This window comes from Garra rufa, chromosome 8 (genome assembly GCF_049309525.1).
Source record: "Garra rufa chromosome 8, GarRuf1.0, whole genome shotgun sequence".
Lineage (NCBI taxonomy): Eukaryota > Metazoa > Chordata > Actinopteri > Cypriniformes > Cyprinidae > Garra > Garra rufa.
The window spans coordinates 10,230,160-10,250,088 of NC_133368.1; the positions used below are offsets into that span (position 1 = coordinate 10,230,160).

The window sequence follows — 19,929 nt, forward strand, 5'->3', positions numbered from 1 at the left end:
AAATAAAGTGACAGTTTCTTTACCCGCCCCAACCCGACCCGCGGGTTAACCGCGGGGCCCGCGGGTTATGAGACGACCCGCGCATCACTAGTGTACTAGTCCTCCAGTGTTTTACATTAAGCGTTTTAGAATGTCCTTAAACCGTGCTTTAACTACGCACTGACTGTATTTATTAATACCTCTCCCACTCCGATTTTTTTTTCTATCCACCCTGATTTTTTTCCACCACCCCAAATTTTTTTTCCACCACCCAGATTTTTTTCTAGCCACCTTGATTTTTTTCCACCACCATGACCTTTAAGGGCCTCCTTAGGTTTTTGATCGTTGAAAACTTGTAGGATACTAAATTTGGACATGGAGCTGCATTGAGATCTCATCTCAATATCTCTGGGATTAAATCATACAGAGTGTTAAAAATGAAGATTTTAAAAGAAAAGTTTCTTAGGAACAAGAAATTATATTAAGATAAACTAAATACTTAAGAGTAAAAGGCAAAACATTTTGGAAAAATTTTATTTAGGACACTCAAACAAGATACAATGGACTTTATTTTACACATTATTTCTTTTTCACACATTGTTCTTAAAATAAAATAACTATCAGCTGTATACTAAGTGACTCAATTTGGTTTTCGATCACTTACAATGGTTAATATACAACAATATAGACATGGAGCCTTTTGCTACATGTCTGGGATTGAGTGTGGGGCCTTGAGAATTTAAGATTCCTAAAGAAAAGTTTATTAACAACTAGAATCTAAAATCCTACTGTGATAAAATATTATATTGCAATATTTCACAGAAATTAAAATAATAATACTTTTCTTAAGAATTGTTCACAATTAATTTTCAATAATAATGATATTACTTTTTCTAATGTAAATAATACAATTAGTATTATTAGTATCATTGTACGGTCATATTGAATGACAATAATAGGTTTACCTTCTCTTTTTTGTCTTTATCTGATCATTTGCTAGTATAATTTGAAACATTCATATAATTAACTTTAGCATATACTTTCAAATATTTATTTTCAGATCAAAAATTTTGATGACTCTACTACATTTATATCCACACAGAAAAGGTGCCATGCTTGCAGTCTTTTATTCATGATATAAAGCCTTCATTTCTACAAAATTACTTATTCAAATCTTAAACTAAATGAAGCATAGCCTGTATTTAGAGCTGTTAGGACATTTGTGTTTAAACTAGATTACATACTTAAATCAGATTATCCTGGTTTATGAAATAATAGGCATGTTAAAACTGACATAATTTTATGTATCATTTTCCTGTTTCTCACAGCAATGCGTAAGCTGCTGGCAAAACGGAGGAATGTGGAGGGAAAGCTGGAAAGACGTGATATTATAAAGGATTATTCAGATTATGGGTTTCAGACATATGCACCTCTGTCACGGATTGGCCGGATCCCTGACCGAAATTCCAACCGCAACGTGGTCAAGAGTCACTTTCTCAGCACATATGAAGGTCTGCTTATGTTTGCAGGAGTTGTTTTCCTTATGACTATTTAGGATACAGTAAAGTTTGTTGTTAACTCTTTTTTTATCAGTTTAATTTTAGAAAGATTTACTAATTTGCAAATAACATTTTCATTCAAATATGTACCTTTGTTCAATATATTCTGATGTTAATTATCTATTTTAAAACTTTTTGTATTTTATTTAGTTTAAAATAAGTTATTTTACAAGCATGACCTGTTTAAGCTATAGCTGAAATTTAAATCACTTTGTGGTACAAGCCTGCAGTGATATCTCTGTGTTTCTCAGGTCTGTTAGAACTGGAGGCAGGTCTTTCTCCATCTGTCATGGAGCCTCGAATCAAAGTGCCAAGACCTAAAGTGACTAAAGGCTTCATCACACGCTCAGCCCGCAGAGAACTAGAGCTCACGAAGACTCATCAGGTAATGAGCAGCTGGGTGCTTTTCACACTTAATAAGATTGTGGGAGGAGGTGTATGAAGTGACAGATATCCCCCTGAGCTCTCCTTTCCCTCTAGGCTCTGAAGGAGGAAAAAGTTTCTGTGGTGGAAAAGAAGCCTCTGCGGTTCCTCTTTAAGACGGAAAAACCTGTTCCACGACCTCCAACCCCTACAGTGGAAGACCCCCCAGAGGTACAGCCCGTGTTTATTGTAGACAATTGAAGTCTTCCTTCAAGAAAGATCTAGCTTTTGGTGAAAAAGCGTGCAGTTTGCAAGTCAAAACATGTCTGTATAAGGGGCGGTTTGGGTAGCCTGTAGGTATAAAACACAACTTTGTGATTTTCTAATGGTTTCTAGTGGGTCATGACCCAAAAATCATTTGCAGAACTTTCTGATAGAGTCAGCAAAGATAGAAAACAAAGATAAAAGAAGACCCAACCCAGACCACATAACCCTGTTCAAAAGTTTACATACACTTGATTCATAATACTGTTTTGTTACCAGACTTTATTTTGTTTGGTGATAGTTGTTCATCAGTCTCTTGTTTGTCCTAAACAGTTAAACTGCCCACTGTTCTTCAGAAAAATCCTTCATGTCCCACAAATCCTTTGGTTTTTCAGCATTTTTGTATATTTGAACCCTTTCCAACAATGACTGTATGGTTTTGAGACCCATCTTTTCACACTGAGGACAACTGAGGGACTCATATGCAACTACTACAGAAGGTTAAAACGCTCACTGAGGCTCCAGAAGGAAACACAATGTATTAAGAGCTTTAAATTTAACTTTTTTGTCTTTTGGGAAACATGTAAGTGTTCTCTGTAGCTTCTGAAGATCAGTACTAAATAAAAAAAATGATATTTAAGCAAAATAAGAAAAATGCACACATCTTCATCCTGTTCAAAAGTTTTCACCCCCAGCACTTAATGCATAATTTTTCCTTCTGAAGCATCATTGAGCATTTGAACCTTATGTAATAGTTGCATATGAGTCCCGCAGTTGTCCTCGGTGTGAAAAGATGGATCTCAAAATCATTGTCATTGTCAATCATTGTTGGAAATGCACAAAAATTGTGAAAAAGCAAAGAATTTGTGGAACCTAAAGGATTTTTCTGAAGAACAGCTGGCAGTTTAACTGCTCAGGACGAACAAGGGACTCATGAACAACTATCACTAAATAAAATAAAAAACACAGCTGTGGATCATTCAGGGACAAAACAGTATTAAGAATCAAGCATATTATGTAAACTTTTGAACAGGGTAGTTTTTATCAATTCAACTAGTATTTTCACTTGTGGACTATATATGTAAAATGTCTTTTATGTGAAATATCTTATTCAGGTCAGTACTAGATAAAAAATAAAACTTTTTGCATTTTGTATGATCCCTATTATTTTGGTAAAATAATTAACATTTTACAGATTCTGCAAGGTGTATGTACACTTTTGGCCTGACATTGACTTTCTTTGAATCATTTATTTTGTAATTCTTTTTGTATGACACATCTATCATTCTGAGATATGAATGTTATGTCTAAAACAGGGAGATGAGGAAAGAGAACTGGCCATTATCTTTCTGCAGAAAGTGCTCAGAGGAAGATCTGCGCAGAATCAGGTAAAGCCCAGTGGGTGGAGCGTGTTTTTCTAACTGATCGATGTGAATGGATAATGATATCTGATGGTTGTCAGATGTTCGAGGGAAAAGAGAGACGCTTGGAACTGATCCAAGAACTGCGCACCACCCACGCACTGCAGAAGGAGGAACAGGACAAGAAGGAGGCGGAAAAACAGGTCACACTTGCCCTGCAGAGACAGAGAGACACCCAGTCTGAAAGAGTAAGACCGAGAGACATAAATGCTTAAGATATGAAAATAAGTAACTTTGACTGAGAAAACAACATACTTATCTTAGCATCTTAGCACTATCAAACAACAGTTCTTGAGGCATTCACAACATTAGTTCTGCTTTAACATGTACCACAGATCCTTTCATGCTCTCTCGGCATGAATAAGACTTTTCCTGTTTTGAAATGAAACAGTTCAGTGTATTATGAAAACTTTTTTTTTTTTTTCTGGAGTTTTCAGAACTCAAAACCTTCCCCTTCAGTGAAAACTATTAAAGCTGCTTTAAGCTATTTTTGAACAAAGTCAGCGTTCACTATAGTCTAATCTTAACAGTTTGTGAAGCATATTTTAATATAGTTCACCCAAAAAAGAAAATGTACTCATCAGAACAGATTTGGACATATTTATCATTACATCATCCCATCAGTTTATAATTACACTTGCTCACTAGTGGATCCTCTGTAGTGAACGGGTGCCATCAGAATAAGAGGCCAAGCAGCTGATAAAAACACAATAATCCACAAATAATCCACACCACTTCAGTCCATCAATTAATGTCTTAAAAGCTGTGTTTGAAAAACAATACGATCAAGATGTAAATCATAACTTTTAGCTAAAATATGACTCTATGAGTCAATTTTTCCAGTGAAAAAGTCCCCTGTTGTTGTCTTAGATCAAAATCCACCAACATATTTGTTTAGAATTTTTTTTGTTTGTAAAGTGTGTAATCTGTGCATATTTCTCTCCTGAGTCAGACCAGATGATGATTTGACTGGAGAAAGCACATAGTATTGATAGAATACTCATATTTTAGTTGGAATCAGTGGTTTGAAGTTAAAACTTCTTAGTAATGGATTTATGTAACTAATGAGCTCTAATGTCTTTTATCAGTTACTGAAATGATCCTTTTTCCTTCTCCCATTGTCTTTCTTTTAGGAGTCTCAGATTGAGTCCTATATAGCTGGCCTGTCTGGAGGAGTGATTGTAGACATGTTGGACTTTCTATCTAAAGAGTTGGTCCGCTTGCAAGAGGAAAGGCGAATCCATGCCTTCACCTTATTGGCTGAGAGAGACCGTCGTATTCGTGAGGCTGAGGAGAGTGGAAGGCGGCAGATAGAGGAAAGGAGACGCAGAGAGGAGGATGAGATATTTAAACAGGTCACAAGAACATGCATTTACAATAAATATGTTTATGCCTGTCTTTCTTCAGTCGCAAAGAAATAAAGTTTTTTAAGGAAAACATTCCAGGATTTTTCTCCACATAGTGGACTTCAGTGGTTCCCAATGGGTTGAACTTCCAAATTGCAGCTTCAAAGGGCTCCGCACGATCCCAGCCGAGGAATATGGGTCTTATCTAGAGAAACAATTGACCATTTTCTTTAAAAACATTAAAAATGATATACATTTTAACCACAAATGCACGTCTCGTATCAGCCCAACCTCATGAGTTGCATAGGCAGAAGTACCAACCCAGTGTTAACAAAGTGAATGTGCAAAGAAAGTCAAGCAGCCTTTACAAAAAGGTAAAAAACTAAAGTCTTTGAACCAAAGTACACAGACGAAGAGCTAACTACGCATGACTTTTCCAACATAATTAAGTAATGCGTCAAAGTCACAGAAGTGCATCGCAGAGCTAGTGCAAGATAAGCATTTGTAGTTAAAACATATTTAATTTTTTATTATTAAATAAGACCCTTATTCCTCAGGATTGTGTAGAGCCCTTTGAAGCTGTATTGAAACTGCAATTGGGTCCATCAAACCATTGGGAACCATTCAAGTCCACTATGTGGAGAAAATCCTGGAATGTTCTCCTCAGAAAACATATTTTCTTTGCGACTGAAGAAAGAAAGACATGAACATCTTGGATGACAAGGGGGTGAGTAAATTATCAGGAAATGTTTATTCCGGAAGTGAACTAATCCTTTAGTAATTTCATGCAACAAGGACACATTAAATTGATCAGAAGTTACACTAAAAATATTTATTTAGTTATTTATATGATTTCTAATTCAAATAAATTCTCTTTTGTGTCACGATTTCCTCAAAAATATTAATCAGCTACTGTTTTCAACATATAGAATGAGAAGAAATAATGCTTGAGCAGGAAATCAGCATATTAGAATGATTTCTAAAGGATTATGTGACACTGAAGAGTGGAGTTTTTTTTTTTCAAATGATTACTGTTTTTACCATATTTGTGATCAAATAAATGCAGCCTTGGTGAGCATAAGAGACTTAAAGCACATTGCAACAGTATTCTCCAATGTCATAAGGAATTTAAAATTTACCCTATATTTATATTTATAGTCATATTGTGCACATTTCAACTTGTACTGCAACTGCCAGCTTTGCAATCTTCCTTTTTCCCTTCTGAGATCTCTTGTCTATCTCTATATCATTTGGTATCAGGTGGTCAAGGTACATCAGGACACAGTAGACATGTATCTGGAGGATGTCATCCTGGGCTCCATTAATCAGACAGCTGATGCTCAGGCCAGAGAGGAGATTCACCACAAGGCTGAGGAGCTGAACAACATCACCTATGCCTTGGAGAAGACGTACGTCCTTGTCTTGAATGCTGTGACATCCAATCAAACCAGTTTGAATATCTTACAACTTGACAGTGAATCACAACTCTTAAAATCAAGCTAGACTTCTCAGCAAGGTCAACATTAAATTGAATTATCAAAATAAAACACTTCACTGAACGTTCCTGATGAAAAGGAATGAAACGTGTAAATGCACCTTTAGATTCAGTATGTAGAAAAGATGCTATCAGCCATATGGACCGACATTCAAAGGCTGTAAGACATGGTTGTCTCTGACAGCTGCATACGTCAGAAAATCATTGTTGAGCTGCCAAGGATGTCTGAATCACAAAACAATAGACTATTATAACCTTGACCTCTCAATACTATCATAATGTCCTTGAGTATTTAGCAAAGACAGGCCTTATACAATAAAATCTGATCAAATAATGCATGTAAGGTGTTCATAAGGTGACTCACTTCCACTAAAATATACAAATCCATGCTTAGATTTGCCTACAGGATGACTTCCACCCATTGTGCTCTGCCTGTTTAACAACTCTTGCTTATCCTGCAAGACGAAATGCATGGACATACAGTTACAGCCAAAGAAATATAAAATATGTAGGAAATATGTCTATGTATTCTTTTCCTCAATAAATAATAAATTATGGATGTCAGATGTGGCAACACAACTGTAGGAAGTGCAGGCATATAACTAATCTAATAAACATTGTATTACCAAGATACAAAGATCATTGTATTGTGTCCTTCAGCGAGGCTTGGCAGCATGGGCTGTTTCAGAGCATTTCCTTTGTCGCAAACAGAATCAATCTGCTCTAATCGGCTCATGTTGTGTCTTTCTTGGTCTGTGTATACGTGCAGGAGGAACAGTCAGCAGTCTGAAGAGATTGTGGCAGAACTCGTCTACAGATTCCTCATTCCTGAGGCCCAGAAGATTGCTGTCAGAGAAAAAGGTGGGTTATTCAATCAGGCAAATAATCAGTAAAATACCAAGCTATTACTGGCTGAGCCAAGTTAGTCCTAATGTTATTATCTACTTAACCTTGTGCCTTTTAAAAGAACACACTACTGTTGCTTTCGGTGGAACACGAATGGATTGCTTTTCTAGATATGAAAGGAGATGCTTATTAAAGGATAACTATTGCCAAAATGCAACCTGGGCTGTTTTTTTTTACTGTAAACGAGACAAACATATATCTAAAAGCATAATTACGACAAACGAGTCGTTTTTGAGATTGACCGTGATTTCGTTTTGCGGTCAATGGCCGGTGAATGGGAGTACTAGGGGCATAAATTTGAGCGCATCAAAATCGATATTTTTACAACACTAAGAAGGCTCGACACACCATGAAACTTTGCTCGAAGTATCGCCTGGGTCTCTACACATGAACTCGAGCATTGAGAACATTGTTTGTGTACACAGAGTTTACTAAAAAGAAAGGTTTTGAACAACTCACTTACACTGTTTGTGTTTCCGCTCACAGCCATCTTCCCAGTCAAGAAGTGTCGATCTCCGAATGCGAATGAATGGACTCCATAGGACGAAATATTAGGCTTATGTGAGGCTCTTTTTACAACTAGAAGGGTAATATTGTTTTTCACTTGCGACAAAACAACAAATTAGCTGTGCATTTATATGGAAATATGCTTTAGGAGCTATCCATCCTCGCACTCGGAGATCGACACCTCTTGACTGGCAAGACGGCCGCGAGCAGAAACTCAAACAGTGAAAGTGAGTTGTTCAAAACCTTTCTTTTTAGTAAACTCTGTGTACACAAACAATGTTCTCAATGTTCATGTGTAGAGACCCAGGCAGTGGCGGTTCTACACGGAGGCCAAGGGAGGCCCGTGCCCCTGTAGACATATCCTTGGCCACCCCTGTGGCCCCCCCTACTGACCAAATAAAAAAATTAATTAATCATGGTTTTACACACGAGCGCCAAAAGCGGAACTAATGCGACGCATCGTTCTACTTACATGGGTAAATTAGAGCGGCGCACACAAACACTGCAGCAACAATAGGCTTCATGCCCAACAGGCTTCCGTTTTCTGCTAAACAGGTCTCGTTGCTTCCGGTTCACGCGTTTTGCATATCCCTCTTTAAATATGAACATGATTTACTCAAGATTCATTCAAAGTAGACACTAAAAATGATCATAACCAATGTCCATCACATATGTGGATTGATATATAAAAGTTTTAAATTTTTATTCTTTTCACTAACATTTATATATAAATATCGAATGAAACGTCCACAATAAACAGCTGGCTTGTTTAACTGATTACCTTAAAAGTCCGTCGATATCGCCATTATTTATTACGGCTATTAATACGTTCTCCGACAAGCGGAAGCAATGAGACCTGTTTTCCGGGGTTGGTCATGTGACGTTCGGCATAAAGCCTATTAGAACTACTCTTGGATAGAGGAGCTACGATTTATTTCTCCTGTTGCAAGAGTCGAAGGTAAGCAAAACAATTTCATTTCGTGAGTGACTTGTTGTTCTTGCACATAACCGTGTTACTTTTGTTTTTCACACTGATAATTAAATCAAGTTTGTAAATGGCTTTGTAAAATCTTTGTTAACGTTAGTTAATAAAAATATACAGCTGTTCATTGTTAGTTCATGATCAAGTGCCGGTTCAGTTCTGCTGAAATTCTACACCTCTGAGAACTCTCTCATTAAAACAAAGAAAGTGTAGACATGATGTAAATAAGAGATTAATTGTATTGTGTAAATGTGATTTTATTACCTTTTATTAACTTTGAGAGATTGCGATGAACTACAGTAATGTATGAGTGACAGCTTTCCAGTGATTGTAAGGGGAGCGCGCACTTTTAAGACTATAATTAATTCAGAATTTGAATTCATTTATTCACGGATTCACTCTCTGATAACGCAACATCGCCATTGCTATCGTGCAGCACATAGGCTATACATCAGTTACACAAACTAAGAGAAGGTAAAGCAGGTGCTTACTCATCAAAATATGTCTAAACAGCCGCACTGCACGTGTCGACACGCGCCCGTGAGTAAACATTTTTTTTCTTTCACCATGCAGCAAACGTAAAAAAAATTAAACCGTTTAACTTATAGTAAAAATCGGTTAAAATTCTTACTGTCGGTTAACAGTGAACGGTCAATATGAGCATCCCTAAAATGTTTGTATGATTTTAAAGTAAAATAAAGTTTATAATCTTTAAATATCACTTGTTGTCATTTTTTAATGTGCCTCTCTGGTTAAACACTGGCCCCTTCTTGGCCCCCCTAGTCAAATTTGTCTAGAACCGCCACTGGACCCAGGCGATACTTCGAGCAAAGTTTCATGGTGTGTCGAGCCTTCTTAGTGTTGTAAAAATATCGATTTTGATGCGCTCAAAGTTATGCCCCTAGTACTCCCATTCACCGGCCATTGACCACAAAACGAAATCACGGTCCAGGGCTCGACATTAAGGCTTGTCCGCTTGTCCGGGACAAGTGGATTTTTTTGTAGGACAAGTGGAAGAGAAAATTGGTTGTCCGACTGGACAAGTTAAATTTCAAACAAAATAAAATGGCATGTTAATTAACGTTATATGCCGTTAACGACAGAGCAGAACGTGCAGCGCAAACACCGAGCGGAATATTGAACAGAGAGCGCAGCGCGCCGACACACACACACACACACACACACACACACGGAACGGAAAAGACCTGCTCGTGAAGTTACTGTACGTTCACACCGCCGCCGACTTGAGCTGCAAAGAAGCTCTGGCCGCCCCGTTAAGAACTCTTGTCAAAAAGTACGTGGAAGCTTGTTGACGCTTTGGCCGCTCTGACGTAGCAGCATTCTATGTTCGATCATGGGAGAGTGCGCGCGCGCGGCTCTCTCTCTCTCTCTCTCTCTCGAAATTGCGATAAATTAATCTGTGCGACCTCAAATTATATTTGGAAGCATTTGTGCGAGTGAGAGAAATGAGTGTGGTGCGACTCGGTTTCAAAACTGTCGCTAGCCTAACTACTGACTAGTAGTACAAGACTAAAAGTCTTGTTTAACGTATAAGTTTAAAAGACGGAAAGACGATCGCGATAGGTTTGGATAAATCTTCAAAAAGGCAATGATGTCATTGAATAAATATGCACGCTGTACGTATCAAAGTCAAAACGCTGCAGGGATGTCTTCATATGAATGTATCTGAAGGGAACAGACTGTCCTCAGAAACATGTCGTTTGCATTGTCATTTCATTAGGGCTGGGAATCGATTCCAAAAAGAATCGATTCCTCGATTCCGAGGCATTGGGAATCGAGAGTCGATTCCAACGTTTGGAATCGATCCTCTCATGGGGAATCGACTCTTCATTCAGAGCCGTTTTCAGCTCATTAAAACTTACCTCTTAAACGGAAGGCTGCATTCCATGAAGGCTGCATATTTCGGCTGTAAGTCATCAAACGTCGATTGACGAAAATAAACGTAATAAAAACGACTCATTACTAAACTCGTCTGAGTTTAAGGATGCAGCCTTCAGTTTGAGAAGCACCCATTAATTTGCCTCTTGCTCGCTAATAGTTATTATAGTCTGATACATTTCCACAAAAAGATTCGTTCGGATAGATCATTTAAATGAACCAGTTCAAAAAACGATTCAGATGTTATTTTACGGGAGAACTGGCTCATGATGTCCACAATTTTGAGCGCTGCACGACAGAATAGATCATGACGTGTCTTGATCTTATTTACATCTTAAATAAATGCTATTTTTAATCTTTCTATCAGCCAATGATAACTCTGAAAGAAAACGCAGAGAGCACGTCAGTGGCCGAGAGCGCATCTGATTGACAGCTACGCCACGAGCTCTTATATCATCCTGCATTTATTGCGAAATTATAGCTCTTATATCAGTATTGTTGTTAAAGTTCTGTTTATTTTGTTTCAGTGTATAGTTTGCTAATTTTGTCATTTTATACACGTCACGTCTTGTTTTATTCATGCAATAAATGCATGTCCACTGCTGAGCTGTGGGTTATGACTAATTTCCTGGGCAATGAATTACAATTTGAAATCAGTCAGAGCTACAGAAAAATAGTATATATATATATATATATATATATATATATATATATCTTTTTTTTTTTTTTTTTTTTACAAATGAAGCTTCATATTATGAGAAGGTAACTTTATACGACCTTTACATCCTGTATTTATTGCGAAATTAGCTTCCTCCAATCTAAAAAACAAGAATCGAAAAAGAATCGAAACAACAGTGAGGAATCGATTCTGGAATCGAATCCAATCGATTCCAGAACCAGGAATCGGAATCGGAATCGATTCCAAAATTTTCGGAATCGAACAGCCCTACATTTCATGTCTGATAAAACGGCGTTAGTGCTGGTTTGTGTACAGCTGTTACTATGGAAACCGTAGTATTTCAGTGCTCCTAAAGCGCCCTCTTGTGACAAACAAATTAATTTTTATTTCCAATACATTTTTCAGCTGTTTATGGTCAAATTATTGGAATTATCGATCCATGTGTAAGTGTGAAATAATTTAATTTGCCTTTTAAAAATCTAAACAATTAAGTAATACTAATGTTATATATCTTATATAAATATAAGAAATTATATACTTGATTTATCCCTTTTAATGGTATAAAGGTTGAAATGCCATTGTATTAGATATTTTGTTTTTTGTGTCTGTATCTGAATTATAAATCATGTAATTTTATGGCTTAATATTCTACCGTACATTGTCCAACCCCACTCATACTGTTTATTTAACTTGTGCAGCTCTTAAAAAAAGGGTCATAAATTGCCTTAAATTGATATTTTAAAATTCTGCAGCTACACTAAATGGTGAAATAAAATTCTTTCCTTGATATTTGTTTATATTTGTGTATTGAAAACATTTTTGATTGACATTTAGACTCCTATCTGATTTTCTATATTTTTTAAAAATGTCTTTTTTTTATTTGGGCTAGTTAAATTAATTTTTGGGCTATCAAATTCTGATGAGTACCTGCCCGAAGGGCTACCAGAGATTTTGACATTTTGCGAGCCCTGAGCCGTCAATCATTCCCTGTCACTGAAACTGCGCTCCGCTTAACTTAGAACCGGACGTTTTTCTCTCTCTCTCTCTCTCTCTCTCTCTCTCTCTCTCTCTCAACCAAACCCTGTTCCGGCGTTGCACAAACTGCAATTAGGGGTGTGTGAAATGACGATTTTATTTTTATTGTGGACAATTAAAAGGTTTCCACAATCTGCTTTTGAAGAAATATAGTATATTTTGTGCTACAGCGCACATTCTGTCAGATACAATTCTGCCGCCTCCGTGTCAATATACTATACAACGCGGCTCAGATAGCACATGTACGTCTGCAAGATGTCTGATAAAGATCTCTTGATCTGGAAAGCATCTGCTGTGTACAAACATCTGGCAGGCGTCTGTCAGATGTCAGTTAATCAGAATCGGCAATGAAGAATCAAGATCGGTGCATAACTAAAAAGAAATTGGGTGCTCCTACATTTTTTGGGATGCTCCTAACTTTTTAAAGTTGGGAGCACCAGTGCTACCAAGTAAAAAAGTTAATTTCGAGCCCTGCCTTACACCAACAGCACCATATGAGTTCAAACGGGAATGAAAATTTGTAACCAAATGGAAAGATGAATTCGACTGGGTTATTTATGAAGACGGAGAAATGTTCTGTGGCGTCTGTCGGATAGATAGTTTTATTTTTTTTTCACCAAGAGTCACCACTACCTCTGGTGATACACTGTGCACATCAGCGTGCAAAGTATTACTTTGTATTATACTATGAGTCTGGAGATCCTTCTACTGTTCCTTTCTACTTCTACTTCTACGTTCCTTTCTACTGTTTCAACTGAATTGTATTAATATTGATAGTGTTTGGATGCTTTCAATGAATTCTGCATTAGCAAAACAAAACAAAAATAAATGATATTATAAATCTTTATCCGGACAAGTGACTTTTGTGCATGGACAAGTGAAACATAAATTTACTTGTCCGAAGGACAAGTGCCTCAAAAAGTTAATGTCAAGCCCTGCGGTCAATCTCAAAAACGGCTCGTTTGTCGTAATTATGCTTTTGGATACAAGTTTGTCTCGTTTACAAGGAAAAAAACAGCCCAGGTTGCATTTTGGCAATAGTTATCCTTTAAGGCTGTCAAGCTCCAAGGGACAAAAAAATAAACTCTCTGTGCAAACAAAAAAAGTTATATTTTCCAAGAGCAAGAGTTTGAAGAAATCAACCTACAAATAATTTAAAAAACTTATATTTAAATTATACATTTTATTAGTGCACTATGTACCATTCACCATACAGAAAATACAAATTCTGTGAACAAGTGACCATTTTTAGCCTCATCATCTATTTATAGTGTAGTGGGCGTGAAGGATCTGAGGATCCTCCAATGCAAACTGTGTGTGTGTTGCTTCAAGAGAGCAACCATCCATTTGTGTTGTGTTTTACTTTCTTTTTTTATATTCTTCATTTATTCTTCATTCATTTGTAATCATTTATCATTTAATTATTCCATTTAACTATAATCATTTATAATAATCATTATAGTCATTTATATATTAATTTCATTGATTTATTATTGATTAGTCATTTATATTATGTTATATTATTATTGCTTTTTAATATATATTTGTCCATTGTTGTTTAGTCTTATTACTGTGTGGTTTCATGGCCTGTTTGTCCTCATGAATAAGAGATACGAGGGAATGTTTATGAACCTCAAGGTTCATGAGATGCTGTTTTGAAGCAGTTTGGTATAACAAGACTCATTGAATTTGTGCTCTTCAGACGAAGTCTGAGCATTGAAACATAAGCAACTAAGACTATTCAATAAACTCTGCTCCTTTTTAACATCATAACTTCGTCTCCTGCTTCTGCTTTTTAATTTCACTAGTTTTTCCTCAGTCAACATTTTGGTGTAATTGTCAGGATGGAATAACATTTTGGCGTACTTCTTGGCTGACAGAAGACTGTTAATGGTGTTTTGGGTATTTTGGGTACCAGACAAGACCTCCTGTTAACAGGGTTTGGGTATTAGACTGCTATGGTGATGAGTGGTTCTGTTACTGGACAAACAGATGTTTTCTGATGGGATCTGGAGTCCTGGGCTGGATCTTAATTGTCCAGGCATAGGGACAGCGATCTAACAGGTGGGACGCTTCAGATTTTAGAGAGCATTTGATTGGACAGAAAGTTTGATGAGAAACTGAAGTATAGGGTGATATGATCAAAATCGTTGATATATACATAAAACAGCAAGTATATATCTTCTAAATGTGAATTTTGTCATTGCTTTGGGGCACACTGGCTTATAGATAATCTTAAAGGAACCGTATGTAGGATTGTGGCCAAAACTGGTACTGCTTTCAAAATACTGTAGAACGGTGTATCCCCTCCCCTTCCCCCCTGACTCGAGGTTGCCAGCTAAGCTGCAGGATCCAGCAGGAACGTAGGCTGCTACAAGGAGCTTCCAATGGCAAGTGACGAGTCCTACACAGTAATTTGTTTTTTCTTCTGTTAATTATGTTTATGCTTCACGAGAGATTTTTTGCAAATTAATTATGTATCGCAAAAATTACTTATTATTATTTAAATATTTCGTAAAGATGTACTGTAATACCACGTTTCAGTCGGAACATAGATTGTTTTCATACCCTGCTAGTGGTGCGATATAAAGCTTTTTATGAACGCATTTAGCACGGCCGACCGTGGAAAATCCACTGTGTACGGAAGCAAAGTTAGCCAAACATAGATGAATCTTACCTGTCCAGGAGAAAATCAGCAACGCTGGCGTCTGTCTTCAAATTCTTCTCCGTTTTCAACCGTCTCCATCTTTCAAAGGCATCTCCTATACAAATCCTTGTGTTATTTCGGACTTTGTCACGACGTATTTCGGATTTATAACGAGGTCTTTTAGGTTTCGTAACGTTATACATGTTTTATCCGACACGTTCATATAGCCGCAGCTGTAACAGAGCTGGCAACCCGGATCACGAAACTCTACTGACTTCGTGATTGGTAGAAAGCTGGAGGGTGGAGCCTCAGACCAAAACACAAAATGACAACAATAACATCAGTTGTGGGCTGCAACTTTCACTTTTAAATGACAATATCCTGGCCGGACCACTGTTGTCAGTGATATAAGTATTTGAAATGAACATGATTTCTTAATGTCTAGTGACATGTCAGGGCCATTTTATGATTAACTGACATAAATTTCTTACATACGGTTCCTTTAAGGCTAACATATTCATACTAAAAGACAAAAAAGTTATATTTTGATATCATGGAGACATTAAATAACAAATGTAAAAGTTACATTTTTAAAATGGGAAATTATAATGTAAATATAAAATTATTTAATTCATTTAAAAAGTGAAAACATTAGAGGATGAGTAGAAATGGGCCTGTAGAAAAAAATCCTACATTAATCTTGGGTTTTAATGGTTAACTGGTATTGGAACATTGCATAGTATTTCACCTTCGAGTGAAATGAGGATAAGTAGATGAAAACACTCTTTTTTTTTTTTTCCATTGTGAGACATTTTATGACACATATAAGAGTGTCATAAAAGCTGATCATGCATAAAAGAGTGACCAGTTTCTGAGGTTACAGAACACAAATATAGAAAACAAAGTTCATTCAAAAATGAACACTGTTTTTAGACTAGTTCTGCACAGCACTTCAGGTTATATACAGTGTCTTGCGAAAGTATTCACACCCCTTATTTTTTTTCACGTTTTATGTTGCAGCCTTATGTTAAACAGATTTTTTTCTCATTACTCTATACACCATAATGACAAAGCAAAAAACATTCCATTTTTTAAGTTTTAGGACATTTCTTAATATAATTCCTTTCATAAGTATTCATACCCTTAACGTGGTACTTAGTTGGAGCACCTTTACAGTCTCAAGTCTTTTTGGTATGATGCGACAAGCTTTGCACATCTGCATTTGGCAGTTATCTGCCGTTCATCTCCTTAGCTCTTTACCACTCAAGCTCTGCGGGTTTGGATGAGGTCTGGCAGACATGTTCAGGTTTCTCCAGAAATGTTTGATTTGGTTCCAGCGCAGGCTGTTAAGCTTTGAGCTTTCCTTTTACTTTGATGAGTCCCTTAGTCCCTGCCTCTGAAAAACAGCCCCACAGCATGAGGTTGCTACCAGCACATTTACTGTTGGGTTGCTACTGTGCACGTGATGAGCATTGTTTGGTTTTTCTCTATACATGATGCATGGAATTGAGGTTCATCAGACCAGATGAATCTTGTTTCTCACAATCTAAGAGTTCTTTAGGTGCTTTGTTGCAAACGTGTCTTCACTGAGGAGAGGACTGAGTCTTGCCACACCACCATCATAAAGCCTAGATCGGTGGAGTGTTGCAGTGATGTCTATCCATTTGAAAGTTTCTTCCATCTGCATATAAGATCATGGAGCTCAACTAGAGTGACCATCAGCTTCTTGGTCACCAGTCTAACCAAAGCCCTTCTCCGTCAGTTGCTTAGTTTGACAAGTAGGCCAGCTCTAGGAAGAGTCCTAGTTGTTTCAAGTAACAGAGAATACATGCTTTTGTGAACCTTTAATACAGCAAAATATTTTCTGAACTCTTCCCCAGATCTCTGTCTTGACACAATCCTGTCTCTGAGCTCTAACAGGCAGTTCTTTTGACCTCAGGACTTGGTTTTTGCTCTGATATGTATTTTCTGCTGTTAAAACTTTTATTGAGAGATGCGTGCCTTTCCAAATCATACTTATTCAAATGAATTTGGCACAGGTTAACTCCACTCAAAGTGTACTAATATCTACAAGCAATATAAATGCTCCTGAGCTAAATTTCAACTGTCCCAGAAAAGGGTATGAATACTTATGCAATGGAATCGATTCCGTTTTTTATTTCGAATACATTTGCAAAGTTGTTACAAACCTGTTTTTGCTTTGTCTTTATGGTGTATGAAGTGTAGATTGATGTGGGAAAAAAAGTTATTTAAAGCAGTTTAACATAAGGCTGCAACAAAACGTGACAAAGTTAGGGGTATGAATACTTCTGCAACCCACTGTATATAGTAACATTCATGCAAACATCTTTTAATCTTGTAAGACACTCATGAAGTGCACAAGAGAAAGCAAAATAAAGTTTATTTTGCTTTCTCTTGTGTACTTCATGAGTGTCTTAAAAGATTTGATAAGCCTCATGCAGAACGTTTCATGCTATGAATTGTCGCCTTACCAGTAGGGCCTATTTGTTAAGCTTGACCTGTGAGTGTGATGTGTACAGTATGCGTACGCATTGCAGTGGGAGTCATGCGGCCTGTGTTATATATTCAATAAATTATCCTCGCTATTTCGCTATTTCCTTTAAATGAGCCATTTCCCCATTATTTGCGGTGTAATAAAAACCCTGTTCATACAAATGCAGTATGTCCACACACAGCTCTCTGTCTCAACTTTACAGCTTGCTTAGGGTCACTCTGGCCACATGACTTCACACACAGAATGAAAGAAGAACTTATCCTGCATACAACAAAATTTAAAAGAACGATTTGTTGGCATAAAGGGATAGCTTACCAAAAATTGACATTCACTCGCCATCATGCCCTGCAAGGCTACAATGAAACATAAAAGCAGAACAAGGTCACACAAAGCTTTCCACACATTAAAAGTTGTTTGTGACCCGTGACTGCCAACCTTCATAGAAAACAAAAAGCAGTGGAAGGAAACAAGAGTTCTAAATAATTGTGCAACAAATTAAATAGTTCTGAAGAAAGCAGACAGTCTTCCACTAATTTATACACAAGCCACTTTTTGGCATAAACAACGTCTTCCAAGTGAACCCAAATGTAACGAGTCATATTTTCTATGACCTTTGTTCATGGTTTGACGCTAAGGGCATGTTACACAATCTGTCCATGTTGGCATCTGCCAAATTTAGCTGAATTAAAGCCAAACCACCATGTCTGTTATATTTAACCCTGTTGTAGTTGTACAGATTTTATTAGTTTCGTTTCCCATTCTTTCGATGCCATAAAAGTACTGTAAATTGCCCCAAACATGGTGAGATTCCAAATCCCAAATGTTGCCCAGGCAAGCACATAAACACTTGCTCAACTCTAGGTAGCACTATCATAAGTATCTTTTTATGTTTTTGGGTTTTGTCTGACCTAATATTGGCCTACCATTTGAAAACCACCCTAAAAATGTACTCTTCACTCCTCTCTTTTAGTTCGCCAGAGCCAGACAAGGCATCTGCAAGCAGCTCGTTCAATCATCAATGGCAGCCCTGGATCTTCTGCAGTCTCCCAGCCCCCATCTCCATCAGACAGAGCCTCCTCAGCGGTCCTGAATGACATACTCAGCCAAGTAGAGGAGGCTGTTCCCAGAACTGTGATCCCTAGAGACCCTGGACCAACACAAAACAATCTGACCAGTGATCCAACAGCAGACACTGCGAACGGGAATGGAAAACATGCAGATTAAGCCCATCAGCAGTAATACGAAACATTACAATCTTGACCTTAACAATAGTCCTATTAACTGTCGGTATTTGTTTTCACAATAGCTGACTTGACTTTTCATAAACCGTCCTTGTAGAGACAGAACGAGTGAATGAACTTTGAAGGAACAGTTAGAGTCCATAGTTAATGGTTATGCAATAAAAACAGCATCTAATTTCTCAGTAAGTGCCTCTTTTTCACATTACTAATGGAACACATCAAGGTCTCGATAGATAACTCGGAAAGTAGTTTAAATAGTTTAAAAGCAAAGATTTTCAGACATCTTCATTTTCATTTGTGGGGGAAAAATCATAAAAGGCTGTCATTTGAAACAATTTCATGTAGGTATAGGCAGTAATAGTCTGGCTGGTATTTTGTGTGACCGTTAGGCCCATTAGATCCTGTCGTGATCCTGGCTCTGTCAGGGGTTTTCTGTCTGTGTGTATGTTTTTTGTTTTTGTTTTTGTTGTCAGCACTCCACGTCCGTTGTCTACGTCACTCTCTCTGCCCCGTGTCTCCCCTTCAGCTGTTTCTCATCTCTCATTATCCACTTACTCACCTGGGTCTCATGCCGTTTAATTTTTCTTCTACTTATTCTCCTCTCCCCGTCTGTCCAGCGTCAGTCCGTTTGATCTCTTGTCTTGTCTTGTCGATCGAGTCTAATCAAACTATTTCTCTGCTATTCTTTGGTTTTTCAGCATTTTTGTGTATTTGAACCCTTTTCAACAATGACTGTATGATTTTGAGATCCATCTTTTTACACAAAGGACAACTAAGGGACTCATATTAAAGAAGGTTCAAACACTCAACGATGCATTAAGAAGGGTGAAAACTTTTGGAATTTGAAGATCAGAGTAAATGTAACTTATTTTGTCTTCTGGGAAACAGAAAGTATCTTCTGTAGCTTCTGAAGGGCAGTACTAAATGAAAAAAAAAAGATATTTAGGCAAAAAAAGAAGAAGAAAAATGCACATCTTCATTGAGTTCAAAAGTTTACACCCTTGGCTCTTAATGCATCATGTTTCCTTCTGGTGCATCAATGAGTGTTTGAACCTTCTGTAATAGTTCCGTAGGAGTCCCTCAGTTGTCCT

General features: G+C 37.3%; 1 protein-coding gene across 1 annotated transcript in view; it reads left to right on the forward strand.

Moving 5' to 3' along the window:
- Positions 1-19,020, forward strand: part of cfap91 (cilia and flagella associated protein 91) — a 28,949-nt gene extending 9,929 nt beyond the window's left edge. The window contains exons 9-17 of the mRNA XM_073846309.1: positions 1,308-1,490; positions 1,790-1,923; positions 2,019-2,132; positions 3,482-3,553; positions 3,628-3,774; positions 4,720-4,941; positions 6,193-6,341; positions 7,197-7,288; positions 18,568-19,020. Of these exons, the coding sequence (XP_073702410.1) occupies positions 1,308-1,490; positions 1,790-1,923; positions 2,019-2,132; positions 3,482-3,553; positions 3,628-3,774; positions 4,720-4,941; positions 6,193-6,341; positions 7,197-7,288; positions 18,568-18,821 (1,367 nt within the window). The 3' untranslated portion in view covers positions 18,822-19,020. The remainder of the gene's footprint in view (positions 1-1,307; positions 1,491-1,789; positions 1,924-2,018; positions 2,133-3,481; positions 3,554-3,627; positions 3,775-4,719; positions 4,942-6,192; positions 6,342-7,196; positions 7,289-18,567) is intronic.
- Positions 19,021-19,929: the final 909 nt, after the last annotated feature.